The following is a 14,644-nucleotide window of genomic DNA, read 5'->3' on the forward strand; positions in this document are numbered from 1 at the left end:
CGACACATGCTGGGATCACTACGCAAGTCTCACGTGGAGGCCAGTCTCAGCCATAGATCTATCTACCATCTACTTCTCCAGATCAGGAGACCCAGCTCCTGTTTCCTTTGTTCTCTGATTTTTCTGCATCCCGCTTCCCCCGCCCCTTTCTTCCCCATACAGTCTACATTCTCTCCTTGCTAATTGGAAATGGCTTATTGACGGTGTATTGTGGTGATCACAGAGACCTCCTCCTTAATCTACTATATAAAACTCAGGTGACCTGACGTGTTTTTATGTGTGGGGGGCAAAGAGTGGGGGAAGAGGAAGTTAGGTACGACAGGGGACTGAGGTAGAGATGTTAGCAATAACTAGAGCCCTGGAAATCTTACAGCCCCAAGTGGGAGTGCTGTAGACCCGAGCATGGCAGGTGTTCCTGAGCAGAAAGAAGACCGTGGCCCTGGTTGGTCATCATGAGACATGGATGTTATCCCAACTGAAGGGGTAAAGTTTTGCTCCTTTGGGTTGGGCTTAAAACAGGGCAAAGTTTCATAATGACATTGGATGTATTGAATAAAATGCCCCAAGATTCTGTAAGTCAGACTCCTGTCTGGCTTCTCCAACATCACTCAGAGTCCATGGCTACGAAGGGTAGAAGGGAAGAGAGAGAGAAGGGAGCCCTTCTCTGATGCCTGCCCCTCTCAGGCAGCCCACGGCCCCAGCAGCAGCTGCAGCTTAAAGGAATAGGCATTTGGCAAATAGGTACTGAGCGCCTTCTTTGTGCTTGCTCCAGAAAGGCACCATGTGCCAGGGTTGTGCTCTATCCTCGCAGATCTCAGTCTTCCCAGAGGAATGGAGAAACAGATAAAACAAGAGATTTCTGTAGAAGAGCTGGAGATGATGTCCTAGAGGATAAGACATTTGGGCTGGACTTTGAAAGATGAGAAGGAATTTTCCAGCAAAGGAGTAGTCTTCTAGGTAAAAAGACAGAATGAGCATATCACCTGTTTTCACTCTCTCTCCACTATGAGTACTCTAAAGAGTATTTTTTAATTAAAAGATATAAAACCACAGGGAAGGGGAGAACAGATGAGGCAAGCAGTAGGAGGAACAACAGTTTGAAAGTCGGAAAGCAGATGGACAGTGGAAACAGGCTCTGCAGACCAAGGACAGCTGAACCCTAAGGTAGCAGTGGGGGAATTGAGAGCTACCCTTTGAACACTGGAAAATCCCCCAAAAGGCATAATTTCTGGCAAACACTTGGGGGAAAGGGAAGGAGGAGGGGTTATAAGTTGCGTGAAAAACCATCAGATATCTGGATCCCCTCACCCGCTCCGTGCCACTAGGTACGCTCCTTCCCGCCCCCCGCCTCCATGGTCAAAAGGCGAGGATGATTATCTGGAAAGGTAAAACTACCCTGAGGATTATCTGGAAAGGTAAAACTACCCTAAGGGCAAGCCAGCACAGCTGAGGGCATGACTACTCTATGGGAAACAGAAAAACATAGTAACTGTATGCATAAAATAAATGCTCTCTGATGAAAGCCCACCCAACCCTGTCATCTGCATAGCTCCTGGAAAATCTTTACCCTCCAGGCAAGGTATGGGAACACTATTCACTAGGGACTCTAGCTAGCCCAAGATGAAGGAATTAAAGAAACTTGCTTTGTCAGTTCCAACAGTGGTTGCCAGATCACCCTACAAGGAAGCCTCAAGTTTTCAGGCCCCTCCTGCTTGCTCAGAACTGACAACCAGCTTTTTGACCATTATCTGACACCCAAAGATCCCTAGGTGTCTGAGAAAAGCCTATACATAGAAAATTAAGGACCAAAACAATTAAATTAAAAAAAAAAAAAGCAAATTGGAAGGAGCTCAAGCTATGCAGGGAGAAGGAAACTTTTAGAAAACTATCATTACTAGTCTCAGACAGCTAAGAGAAGATATTACGTTCATGCAGAACAGATTGCCACAGGAAAAAAAAATATTTTTTAAGATTTTATTTATTTATTTGACAGAGAGAGACACAGGGAGAGAGGGAACACAAGCAGGGGCAGAGGGAGAGGGAGAAGCAGACTTCCCACCAAGCAGGGAGCCCGATGCGGGGCTTGACCCCAGGACCCTGGGATCATGACCAGGGCTGAAGGCAGATGCTTAACAACTGAGCCACCCAGGTGCCCCTGAAAAAAAAATTTTTTTAAGGAGCTCTTAGAAATTAAAAACCCAGAGGAAATCTCCCAGAAAGTAGAGCAAAAAGACAAACAGATAAAAGGGGAAGAAAGGAAAAGAAAATAAGAGAATGAGTCCAGGGGAGCAGATATCCACATAACAAGAGTTCCAGAAAGAAGGAGGAGAGAAAACAGGAGGAACAAACCAACATCAAAATAATCTCAAATTTCTCAGACCTAGAGGCCATCGGTTACCAGATTGAAAGAGTCCAAGCACACCCCACGATGAAAAGACACCCATATCAAGATACATCATTATGAAATATCAGAACATTCTTACAAGCTTCCAGAGAGAGAGAGAGGGAAAAAAGAAAACAAACAAACAGTCTCCTGCAAAGAATGAGGAGTCAAATCGTCATCTTGCTCTGAACACTAACATTGGGAGCAAGAAGACAATGCAGCAATGTCTTCAAAATTCTCAAGGACAATTATTTTCAACTTAGAATTCTATACCCAGCCAAACTCTCCATCAAGAGTAAAATAAAAAATAAACAAAAAAACATTTTCAGACAGAAGTTGTCTAACATTTACTTCCCACGTACTTTGCCTAGGAAGCTACCAAAATAAGAATGTAAATCAAGAAAAAGAAAAATGTGGAATGTAAAAACCAGGAAATCCATCACAGGAGAGAGGTAAAGGGAATGCATAGGATGATGGTAAAGGGAGATCCCAAGATGCCAACCATGTGTCAGATGCAGAAAGCAACTAAATCACACTGGGGCTGAAAGGCTCAAAGGAGAGACAGGTGGAGAGCTTGTCATCACAAGGCCCCCATTGTCATACCATCTCTGGTAGAATGTCTTTTTCATGACACTACTGAAAGATGTAGTTCAGTAAAGCCAGAGAATAAACCAAGAAAAAGGACCATATGAGATCCAGGAAACTGAATCAAACCCAGGAGAAAGGCAAGGGAAACCCCAGGATAACAGCTGTGTATCTGGCCTAAAAGGCCACCAGTTGAGACAGAAGAACAGAGATGTCCAAGAGAGATGTCTCCAAGGAAAGCAGCTGACAGGAGGACTGATGACAGTGACCTTGTAGGAAACTGTAGTAAGAGGCTATTGGATGGGATAAGAAAATTTAGCAATAGGTAGCAAAAACAACAACAACAACAACAAAAACAACCAATTAAATGAAAAATTAAAAAAAATACTAATGAGTAAAAACAGAAGAAAGAAGTATAATCATAGTATACTACAATCTTCAGTTATGAATAATATTACCTAGAAATAAGGTAAACAGTAAATATTGATTTAAGCAAAAGTTATGACATAACTATATTGAGAAGATAAGTCAGGAGAAACAGAGAAAATTAAGATAGAGAGAGCTAATTCCCTAACCACTGTAACAGGAAGACCAGCTAGCATGAAAACCCGAAGTGTCAAAAGTTAGCAACAGTCACATTATTTTTTTTTTAGATTTTTTAAATTTATTTATTTGACAGAGAGATAGGGAGAGCAGGAACACAAGCAGGGGGAGTGGGAGAGGGAGAAGCAGGCTCCCCGCTGAGCAGGGAGCCCGATGTGAGGCTCAATCCCAGAACCCTGGGATCGTGACCCGAGCTGAAGGCAGAACAGTCACATAATTACTCAGCATTGTGGAAATGTATACACTAAACAGCTAAATGTATACACTAATAGCTAAATGTAGACACTGATAGCTAATAAATACATTGAATAGCTAAATGTATACACTAATAGTTAAAAGGTGAAAACAGTCGCTTCCGGGAAGACAAACTGGTGGGAGAGGTGAACTGCTGTACTTTGATACATGCCTATTAGTGTACTTTGAAGACTTACATTATGTATATGTGTTAATTTGATCAAATAAAAATTAATTTCCTTTAAAAAGAAGTGATTAAGGACTTTCTATGTAGGGAAAATAGCATATGTAAGCACAGATTTGTGAAAGAGCTAAGTTCTTCCAGAAAACTGTTAGTACGACAGTTACAAAGCAGGCATAAAGGAGAAGCCTCAGATGCTACAGAGAGCAGAAGTAATATCTCCTCTTCACCAGCTTTGTGGACTTTGGCAAGTCATCTAACCTATTGCCGGTTCCTTCTCCGTAAAATTTGACTAATAATAGCACTTACTTCACCAGGTTTTGTAAGAATCCAATGACAACGGAAACAGATAAATATTGCAAAATGTGTTATGCCACACAAAGGTAAGGGATATAGGCAGGTGTCTGCCATCCCCTGGAACAGGCGGGGTTCTCAGCGTGGAGCTCAGAGGGTTCTGGGTAAGGGTGAGAACTGCCTGGGGGAACCCAGTCCCAGAGAAGCTGTTTAGATGGCTGGGGCAGACAGGTCCCCCAGAATCAGGGCATGTCACAGCTGGAAACTACCAATGCCCTTGATTTACTGGGGGGGAAAAAAGGGTACTCTTGGAGGGAAGCTTGATCTGGGCCCCTTGGTCTGATGGCTGCACGGCTGGGAGGGGCAGACCTGCGGGCCCACTAGCAGGTCAGGCTGGTGCGACAGGAGGTCTGGAGGAGAGGCCATGCTCAGGGCCAGCTTTCCAGTCCTCCCACCACACCATCCCCTCCCAAGGAGTATCACTCTGCTTCCTCTTCTGCCAAATCCCACCATGGAGCTCAGGGAAATGCGAATAATAGTTGTCTTCATTTCTAACACTTACATGGTACTAACTCTATGCCAGGCACTATTCCAAACGCTTTGCAGGTTTGACGCATTCGGTCTCACAATAATCCTCTGAGGTTCATACTATCATCCTCCCCACTTTACAGAGGAGGTGCTGCGAAGTCATGCAAGGTTATGCAACCTCTTCTGTATCACATAACTGGAAAGGGGACAGATCAGCATTCCAGCCAGGCAGTCTGGCTCCAGGGTCTGCAGTCAGAATCACTCGACATCACTGTCTCTCAGGCTTGACACCCCCAAGCGTCAACCTACTCAACTCTAAAATGGGGATATTTGGGGAGACGGCCTCAAAAACCTTTTTCAACTGGAGAGCTTCTTTCCTTGCAACTAAGATTCATTGGTCGACTATGTTTGCCCGAGAGTTAAGAACCTGAAAATAGATTTTGAAGAAGAGCGGGGTGTATATGTGGCTCCAGAATGGGAGGAGAAAGGGACCCCAGCCCACACAGGGAGATTAAACTGGAGAGAAAGCTAAGGAAACAAATGTGAACTTGCACAGTTGGATGCACACAGCCAACCCCTTCCATGCCTGTCCCCACAGCCCCCTGGGACCCTCCTGTGTGCAGTGACCCTGGTGTGAACGGTACAGAGGGCTTCATTACCTGTGACGATGCAGGTGAACTTGGCATCACTGTCCTCGGACACAGCCCGGGACTTGAGCGTGGTCTCGAATAGCGGCTGGGTCTCCTCTGTTAGCTGAGCAATGATGGAGCAGAAGGTGCTCCTAGGAGAGGCAAAGAACTTTTCAGAGTGGCCTTCCCCCCTTGCCAAGATATCTGATATTGCCCAATTTGGACTGGTGTTGTCCAAAGCAACTTAAATCTCACCATATCCATCCATCATCCCATGGCCATGGCTCCAGTACCTGAGCAAGTCTTCAAGGGAGCCAGATCTCTTGGCCAGGTTGGAGGCAGGGATGGTACCGAGGGGCTGAATGGGAACCTGATCCAGACCCATTCCAATAGGCAGTCTTCTGACCATGGGCCAGGCTCCTAAGCATGCCAAACCATCAGCCCTGGTGTCCCCTTCCCATCCTTATTGGAGGCTTTGCTTTACCCTCTACCATTTATCTCCCGGAAAGCCCGTGCATGGGGTGGCACACATATGGATAGGTCCAGCCTCAGAGATGGAGACCCCAGAACAGCAGAGCTGCCATTCATGCCAAAGAGGGAAAAGCCAGTTAACCCTCAAGGAGACGCAGTTCAGGGGTCTCCCCTAATGTTTGGGCTCAAAAGAAATGCCCCCAAATTTATGAGCATAGACCATAGTAGACAAAGAATAAGCCAGCCAATGCCAGGGATCTGGATCCAAAGTTAGACTCTAATTCCTCGGGGCATCAGAAAAGAGAGTCTGCTCCTGGATCATCCCTGGATACCACATGCGCAAGTGAATACATGGCTGCCAGCTCCAAGACCAACCAGCACGACTGCCAAACCAGAACCAGATCCGTCCCTGCAAAAGCCAGGACTTTTAGTTCCACTGTGACAGTCGGCCTCTCCGAATTCAAGGGCATTTGCAGGCTCAGAGTCCAGCGTGGACTCACCAACACTGCTTAGCATGTCCAGTCCTCTCCTTCCTGGGCACAGGAAGCAAACCACCATGCCAAACCCTCTCACGGGCCCGCAGAGACACAATGCGTCCCTAGGCATGAAGCGTAACAACACAGCCAAGTTGTCTGGTGCACAAGCCGTGCCCGGCCCTCCCCACTCACACAGCCCATTGTGAGCAGCAGTGAGGACCATGAGGGGAGAAGTGAACAGAAGCGGGAGGGTCTGCCTTTCTCTGTGCCTCAGAGGAGGGGCTGCCACCCAGGCAATGCGTGCCGGCTCGAGACCTCTCCACCGGGGGGGGGGGGTCTGTTCGAGCACAGCAACGAGGGGCTACAACCCTGTGCTTTGTGGGGAGAGCTTCCACACTCAACTCATTGTTTCTGTGCATGTCATTCTGGACTTGAGTTTGAGGAGACAGATTCTATCCCAGGAAGAGCGTCTGGAAGCAGGTAAGACTTCTGGACCCACAGGGCTCCAGGCGTGGTGTCTCCACAGGAATGCAGATGCCTGGGCCTTCGGGGAATTGACAGGAGCCCTCCCCGGCAAAGACTACCCAGAAAGGGGGACCCTAACCTCCCACACAGCTGAATGCTTGAACTGGGTCTACAGTCAGGCTTCTAGAACACTCCCTGTGATGCTCTCATCTAGAACTCCTCTCTCGAGTACAACTCTTCCTTTTCCTCTAACCTGCTCGGAAAGAGAGGGTCCTTCAATTCCCTGACACTCAGGAACATAACATCTGAAAATGTTTCTTGCTGCTCTCACACTAAGAGCAAATTTCTGACTTTGGGGCATACCAAATCCCCACCAACAGTTGCCAAAGGAAACTGTTGTGCCAAAAGGATTTGGACTTCCATGATGTTGCAGCTAATTCAAAACAGCCCTCGTTCTGTCCTCCCTCCATAACCTGAATCCTATCTTACTCATGAACATGAGCCTGGATCCAGTATTCAGCTTAGGCTGCTTGGACGAGTCTAAGGAGATAAGCTACTGGAAATGGGTGCCCGAGAGAAAAGAGGGAAACTCGGCTTCCAGGAAATTGCAGAGGCGGTGCTCATACGAGATATTCAACAACAGGTAGTCATTTTGTGTCCTTACTGATTTTGAACAGGAAAGAACACTCATCTTCTCAAACTTACCACACTAGGTTCTAAGCTGCATTACAGAAAATGTTTACATGGGAAAATCATGGCATGACTAGCCGAAAGCCCTCTGGGAGGTGGGTGTGGGTTGCATGAGGGGAGACAGGGAGAGTCTCTGCATATGCTGTCCACCGAATGTCACCCGCTTTCTGTCCCCAACTCCAGACCGCTCTGACGGACTGTGAATGAGCTGCTTCCAGGGTCCTAGAAAGCCAGAAGTCCACACATCTGGAAACGGTCTGGTCCCACCCTGACACCTCCAAGTCTTTTCAACTCTGTGACTTCATAAGGAGATCACAACCTAATCGTGTGTTTCTAAGGAACACCAGAATCACTGGCTTTCATGGTGTTCAGAGGAACCGGACTCTGCCCTTAGGTTTGGTTCTTTACCTTGCTTTAAATAAACCTCCAAGGACCTTTCTCTTTTAGCACTTAGCACTCCACTTTGAATTGTCTGTGATGTCCTCTCTCCCATCCGTCCAGACCCTGAACTAACCCAGAACAAAGTTCCTCAATGCTCTCCTATATCAAGGGAAAGTACATGGTAGGTCCTAATCGTGTCTGTAGACATTATTACCTATTGGGACACCAGTTGGCTACTCAGGAATCTTTCTCTGTGTACAGAAACTGTAGGCAACTCTCCCCAAATCTACCAGATGGTGGGAGGTCCAAGTGGTGGGAGGCCCAAGTGGTGGGAGAGAGCCAGGAAATGTTCCCACTTTGATTATAAAAGTCAGCTCAGCCAACAGGAAAAAGCTGTCCCCAGCTCGGGAGGAGAGAGGACAGGCATTCCACGGGTGAACCCCCACTGGGCCTGCTCCGGTCCTGCCCTGCCTCTGAAGCAGGTGCAGAGAACAAGCGAATGCAGGAAAACACTAACACGGTGCTCCCTGACCTCAAAGAGTGCACAGTCCTGCGGGGGTGGAGAGAGCCAAAGGAGAGGGGGATTAGAGAAGGAGGTGGTAGAAGAACTTAAGGGACTCAGGGGGAAGCCGTTTAAGGCAGGAACCCTGGTCAGAAGACCGACAGTAAGGGGTCCAACCTAGACATGGGATTACAAACACCGTGGAGACCTCAGACTGGGAAGCGGGGCCCATGCCTGGTGGTTCGCTGTCCGGGCCCCGTGGTACCTCTCCTGGGGGCACAGAGACACAGCAGCGCGCACCTAGGGAAGCCTTGCCTATTTCTGGGTCCCCAGAAGCCTTTCAGTGGTCCATGCAAGCATCAGCTCTAGCCCCTGTAAGACCCGTGCTCACAAGAATGCCCTCTCACACCCCCCGCCCGCCACCACCCTCCAGCCCTCCCCTCACCCCATGCAGCCCCGTCAGTGCACAGACTGTCACCCCGAGGCCCTTCAATGCCCAGACCCAAGGAAAAAAAAGCAGTCAGAGAAATGTAATGCAATGTGCGTTTACCTTCCAGAGCTGGGGTGAGACAACCGGTTGCTTGATAAGCTAAGCGAAAACAGCAAATGGAATCATTAGGCCAAAAAAGCAAGGAAAGAAGGCGAAACCAACCACATTCTGCAGAGTATTAATTGGCCACCATCTGGGGCCTGGAGGCCTTTCTATTAAAAGGGACCAGCTGTCTTAGTTGGCCTGCTCGGGCTAGCAAGAGGCCTCACCACCAGACACCAGGGTATCTGAATCTGAGAGCTCATTAAATGCAGAGGAGTCCAGGGGGATGGTTAGGCAGGAAGGAGGCCCCTTGGGGCTGCGCTTTGAGAAAAATGCGTCCCAGGCACTTGGGTCACTGGCCCCCAGAGAGGGGCTCATGGCTGCCTGGCACGCTTCCCAACCCCGCAGCGCACCAGCCTGGGGAGCAGCTCCTGCTTCAACCCTCGGCCTTTTGGGGGAGAAGGGCCCCCATTCTTAGAAATCTGCTAACACCCTGGGAAGGAGACAGGTGGCTTGGAGAACACCCATTAATAGGTTAAAGTACGGTTAAAGGGGCCACACAAGGCAAACCAGCTGGAAGAGAAAAGAAGAGGAGAAAAACAAAGCAGTTAATTCAGCAGGAGCCAGGAGGCACCCAGCTCGGTGAGACTAGCACAAGGCCCATTATGCCTACAGGCCCTGATCGCCCCTCCTACCCCGGGGCAGCTCAAAGTGGACACTGGCCACTGGGGGCGGAGGACCCACACAGGGACACCACCCCACTTTCCTCTCCCTCCACCTTTCCTAACACGAACAGCTCCAGGGGAGCCTAGGACCACTGTGGCACAGCCCTTTGGGAGATCTTGGGGCCACCCCCTCCACCCTGGCCCCCTTCGGCTGTCCCTGCCAGGCGAGCTCTCCCTTTGTGACCAGCAGCCCAGCCTGCCCTATGACACTTGAGTCTGCATCTCCAACCACAAGCAAGCTCCATTGAGAGCCTGTCTCTTTATAACCAAAACCCCAAATTCCTCCTCTGCCCCAAAACACGGCTTCCACTCCAGGGCTCCTGGGCTTGGGGCCACCTCCAGCGTCCTCCCAAACTCCAAACTGTAAATCTGCCACTTTGGATTCCTCCCTCTCCTCCAGCTCCTAAGTCCCGCCGGTCAACAATTCTTGGCTCTTCTTTCTCCCTTTCTCGCTACTCCTGCGGTTGTGGCCTGATCTAGACCCCCATGGCTCCATTTCTGATGACCACCTCAGCCCCCTTCTCCTTCACACCCCATATCACACCACTTCCCTGAAAAAAATGTGACAGTCCTCCCGTTGAGTCTCAACTCCTTAATTGGGCACTGAAGGTCCTCCCGGCTCAGCTCACACCCCCACTACAACCATGGTTCTCTTCTTCCCAACACCCACGTTCCACTGGAACCAGACCTGTCCCTAACTGCCACGGACATGGCCTCTAAGCCCATACTTCTGGCCTCCCCGTTTGGAAAGCCCTCCCTCCTTCCTTCTGCTCAACTAACCCCTGTCCGCCCTGCCTTCAGACCTAGCTTTCTTGGTAGCTTTCCTACTCCCAGCACAGTGCTCAGCAGACAGCAGGCATCCAACAGCTGTTTTATGGAAGGGAGAGAGAGAGAGAGAAAGAAGGAAGAGAGAAGGTATGCAAGAGCATCTTTCAAACAGGAAGGGTGCTGCCCCCCAGAGGGAGCCGCTGCTCCAGGGAAGGTGGGAAGGGCAAGGATGCAGCTGCCTTGCTCAGAGCTTTAAAAATCCTCTGGAGGCTGCGTGGGCAGAACCTCCCATGGTTCCAAGACACTGGCCAACTCCATCCTTTCCTGACCATGAACTTCCTTTGCCTTTCTCCTCGTAATTGAGAGATCTCTCCTCTGTTGGGTCTGGATTTCTTCCCTGGGAAGGAGAGAGAGAGAATCAGCTCTCTCATTCCAAGAGGAAAATGACAGGTGCCACCTGCAAGCAGAGGAGACCCTGAGCGGGGACAGTGACCCCACCCTGGCTCCCTCTAGAGCCGTCTATGCGGCTCTGTCCCCTGTCTTGCTTCCTCCAGGCCTCACCCTTCCGCTGTTAGCCGGCTCGGGAGGAGCCCTGCGCCACGAAGGCGACCTTGTCTTCGGAGGGGGGAGCTGTACTTGTGCCCTGCTGTCCGGGCCAAAGCTAGGCTCAGGGCCTTGCCCAGGCAGGAGCGTCTCCCTCCTCTGCCTGCAAGGGGCTCGGAATCCGAAGGCATCCAACGTGGGTGCAGAAAGGCCTACAACGGTTCTTAATGCCACCTTCATTGTACAGAATGGGAACTCAGGGCCCAGGAAGGAAAGCTCCCTTGGTAAAGCAGGAAAGTGAGCCTGGAGAGAGCCAGGACTGGCTGTGGAAGCCAGGGTCTCCCATTCTTCCTGGCTTTCATATATTCTGGGACAGAACAGCCTGATGATCAGTTTCCCTGAAAGCCTGAGACAGCCTGCCTGACCCAAGCAGAACAGAAGAGGTCTTCCAAAGCTGTCTGCAGTAAACATCCTAGGTCCTGTGGCTCCTCTGACCCCACGTGGGCCAGGCTCCCCAAGAAATGAGGGGGCAGGGACTTCTGAAACTTCTGAGTGTCTGTCCACCTGACCGTAGGTCCTTACCCCACTCTAGTCCCCACGCCCCACCTTCCTATAGGAATGAGGTCCTAGAGGGTGGATGTCCTAGGAGGCTGGACCAACAGTTTGCTGGGACTATCTGCATGCTGGACCTCTGACCCCAGTGGGCACTGGAAATATCCTTAAGCTGACTACAGTCTGGAAACCACCTCAGGGCCGTGGGGTTAGGCGAGGGGAGACAGGCACAGGGAGCCAGGTTCTAGCCCTGGGCCAACGCTTCTGGTGGCCCAGCCCCCAGCCCAGCTGTCCATCAGCTCCCAGAGGCAGCCGACAACGACGCCTCGTGAGCTCCATGCATAGAGGTAGACCCAGAAAAATGTTGGAGCCAAGAGTGAGTGGAAAAGAACCTGCCTCTCAGTCAGGACTCTGGGATAGTCAGGGTTCATCTGGGCTGCAGCCCAGGATAGCTGGCAAAGTCCTCAAGGGACCCTCTTTCTCCTTCATCTCTTGGGCCCTCTTCCCATCCCCACAGGCAGTCAAGCTATTGTGAGGGACAGAAGACTGCATGGTTGCCCGCTCTAACACAAGAGTCAGGCCTTGCTAGGGAACTAGGAATCGCCCCCCACCCACCCCCATCACAGCCATTCACAGTCACATTCTTCCCTCTTTGGCCAGAGGCTTTTCCAGAGGTGAGATAAATCCGGCCCTCCTTGTCCCTGAGGACCTGTGGGGGTCTGTAGCCAGCCGACAGGGGCAAAACAGAGCCCTCTCTCCCACTGGAGCCCCAGCCCTGCCTCCTCCAAAGGCCTAATGAAAAGTAGCATTCGCATTTAGATACAAGGGGACTTGGACCGGCCACTTCCATCCTGCCTGCAGTTCTCAGGCTGGGACACTGCTTGGTGCTCATCAGGCGGGCAATTAAAAATCATCTACCATACAACAGCTCAGCCAGGTAGCTGTCCACTCTCCAGCTTTTTCTCTACCAGTCCAGATCCACTGCCTTCCCTGTTCTGCCTGGTTTTCAAGCCACCCCTGCTTCCCTCCCTCCATCGCTGCTTCTCTGCTGTGTGTTCTGCTGGTATTGACCTTTGGTATTGATCTGGTAAGGCCAGATGCAGGAGGCAAAGCCCAGGCGAGTCCCCGTGACAAGTGTGAGACAAGTGTGAGGCTCCCACGAGGCAGTCAGCTTCACCACAGATGGGAATAAATGCTCATTCCAGTTTTTCCATAGAGCCAATGGTTCGGGGAAAGGGGCTTTCTTTCCTGGGAAGCCAGGGGCCTTGTCCAGTCTCACTCAGTCACTAACACCAGCCCTCAGCCCTGCCCCAGACATGTGACACCATTTGACGAGTTTTATGCAGAAACCGGTTCCGGTTACATTTGAACTTTTCCAACTCCAAGGTCAACAGAACTCAGCCAGTTCACGAGGAAGTGCCTGGGACTTTTCCTGAATGTCCTTGATGCCTGTTTCTGTGCTGTTTTAGGAACGGAGGACAAGAGGTCCCCAGACAGCTTCTCAGATGAGTGGCTGCTTTCCACATAAGCTACGACAAGCCAAGCTCTGGGGCCGGGACACAACCACTATCCCAACAGCCAACCATCACAATTCCCTTTGGAAAACAGGCTCCAGAGTTGGAGGGAAACTGAGCTGCCCAGAGGGTGCAGGAAATGTCCGTCTCCGGGGCAATGCACGTGTCCCTGGGTGTCTGGGGGCTTCTGAGCGCCTGTGGGCCTCTCTGTTGACTATCTGTGTGTCTTTGTATCTGTGGGGAGCCTAGCTCCTAAAACAAAGCAACCACACCTCTAATTCTTGGCAGACGAGTACAGGGCTCCTCGGTTGGGCCCCTCCCTTGGCATCCTACTCCCCCAAACTGGGCAGGGCACTTGGCTCCCTCAGAACCGCAAGCTCTGATTCTTCAGACAGGGCCAATCAGCCCCTCATCCCACCCCTGCCCCTCACCAGCCCCCACAAAGATCCTGGGGAAGACCACAGCCCTGGGCCCAGAGGAAGAACCTTATTTGCACAGAAATAAGAACCTTACTTCTTCCTGGTGAACCCCACCACCCCCGCCCCGCTGAGCTAAGGAGCCCCCACTGGGGGGGTCCCCCTAGCGCCCCTCCCCAACTCCCCCGCTCCCACTCTGCCCCTACCCTTACCCCGTCAATGCTCTCCCCCTCCCTTCCAGCTGGGGGAGGAATTCCAGCCACTCTGGCTTTCCTTATCGCTCACTGTGGAATCCGAGGCCAGGGAGTAGCTGAGTATGGGTGAGGGTGCCCACGGGACGAGGGCCGATAAAGGAAGGCCTTCGGGCCCCTGAGAAATCACCCCCAGAGCTGGGCCCTTCTCCTCTCTCGAGCCTTGCGTTGCCAGAGGCCCGAGGCCCCGCAGGCCCTGAGGGGTCAGGAGGAGCCTTGAGGGGCCCGAGGGCCACTGCGCCCGGCCACGGCCTCAGCTCTCAGGCCTCGGCAGGAGGGAGCCAGGGTGCCCTCGAGGGCGTCGCCGCGGCCTCCGCCCGCCGACCCCCCAACCCCCCCCCCCCCCACCCCACCCCCGGCCCCGGGGCCCCCCGGGGGGACGCGCCACTCACCTGGTCTCCGGCCTCACGCTGAGCAGGTAGCTGCGGCTGGCCGGGCTGGGGATCCACACGGGCCCGTCGTCCTCGCCGTCGCCCCCCGCCCCGGCCCGCCCGCCCGAGCCCCAGCCGCGTCCGGGGGCCCTGCGCGACCCCATCCCGCCGCCGGCCGCGCGCGCTCGCCCGGCCCCTGCCCTGCCGGCCGCCGCTCCCGCCCGCGGCTGACGCGCGCCCCTATTTATAGCCCCGCGGCCCGGCCGTCGTCACCTGCTGCTGTCCCTCCCCCGGCCCCGGCCGACGAGCGCGGCCTCCGAGGCGCCGGGGGGCGCAGGGCCTCGCGCGAGGGCCCGACCCCCTGCGCTCGGCCATTCCCGGGGCCGCGTGGAGCGCCCGGAGCCAGCCCGGCGTCGGGGCCTGGGCCTCGGGAGGCCTCCCGCTGTGCCCCAAATTCCAGGCCCCAGGACCCCGGCTTCCTGGCAACCTTCCTTCCCCCGCTCGTGGGGGTGGGGGGGTGGCCAGCGCAACTGTGGAAGCGCGGGCCGCG

The 14,644-nt window shown here is 52.4% G+C and overlaps 1 protein-coding gene across 1 annotated transcript in view; it reads right to left on the reverse strand.

Moving 5' to 3' along the window:
* Nucleotides 1–14,258, reverse strand: part of ALPK3 (alpha kinase 3) — a 53,728-nt gene extending 39,470 nt beyond the window's left edge. The window contains exons 1-3 of the mRNA XM_032392016.1: nt 14,116–14,258; nt 8,973–9,011; nt 5,468–5,589 (exon numbers count right to left, since the gene is read on the reverse strand). Of these exons, the coding sequence (XP_032247907.1) occupies nt 5,468–5,589; nt 8,973–9,011; nt 14,116–14,258 (304 nt within the window). The remainder of the gene's footprint in view (nt 1–5,467; nt 5,590–8,972; nt 9,012–14,115) is intronic.
* Between the last annotated feature and the right edge of the window lie 386 nt (nt 14,259–14,644).

The sequence above is a fragment of the Phoca vitulina genome, unplaced genomic scaffold (genome assembly GCF_004348235.1).
Source record: "Phoca vitulina isolate PV1807 unplaced genomic scaffold, GSC_HSeal_1.0 scaffold65, whole genome shotgun sequence".
In the NCBI taxonomy this organism is placed as follows: Eukaryota; Metazoa; Chordata; class Mammalia; order Carnivora; family Phocidae; genus Phoca; species Phoca vitulina.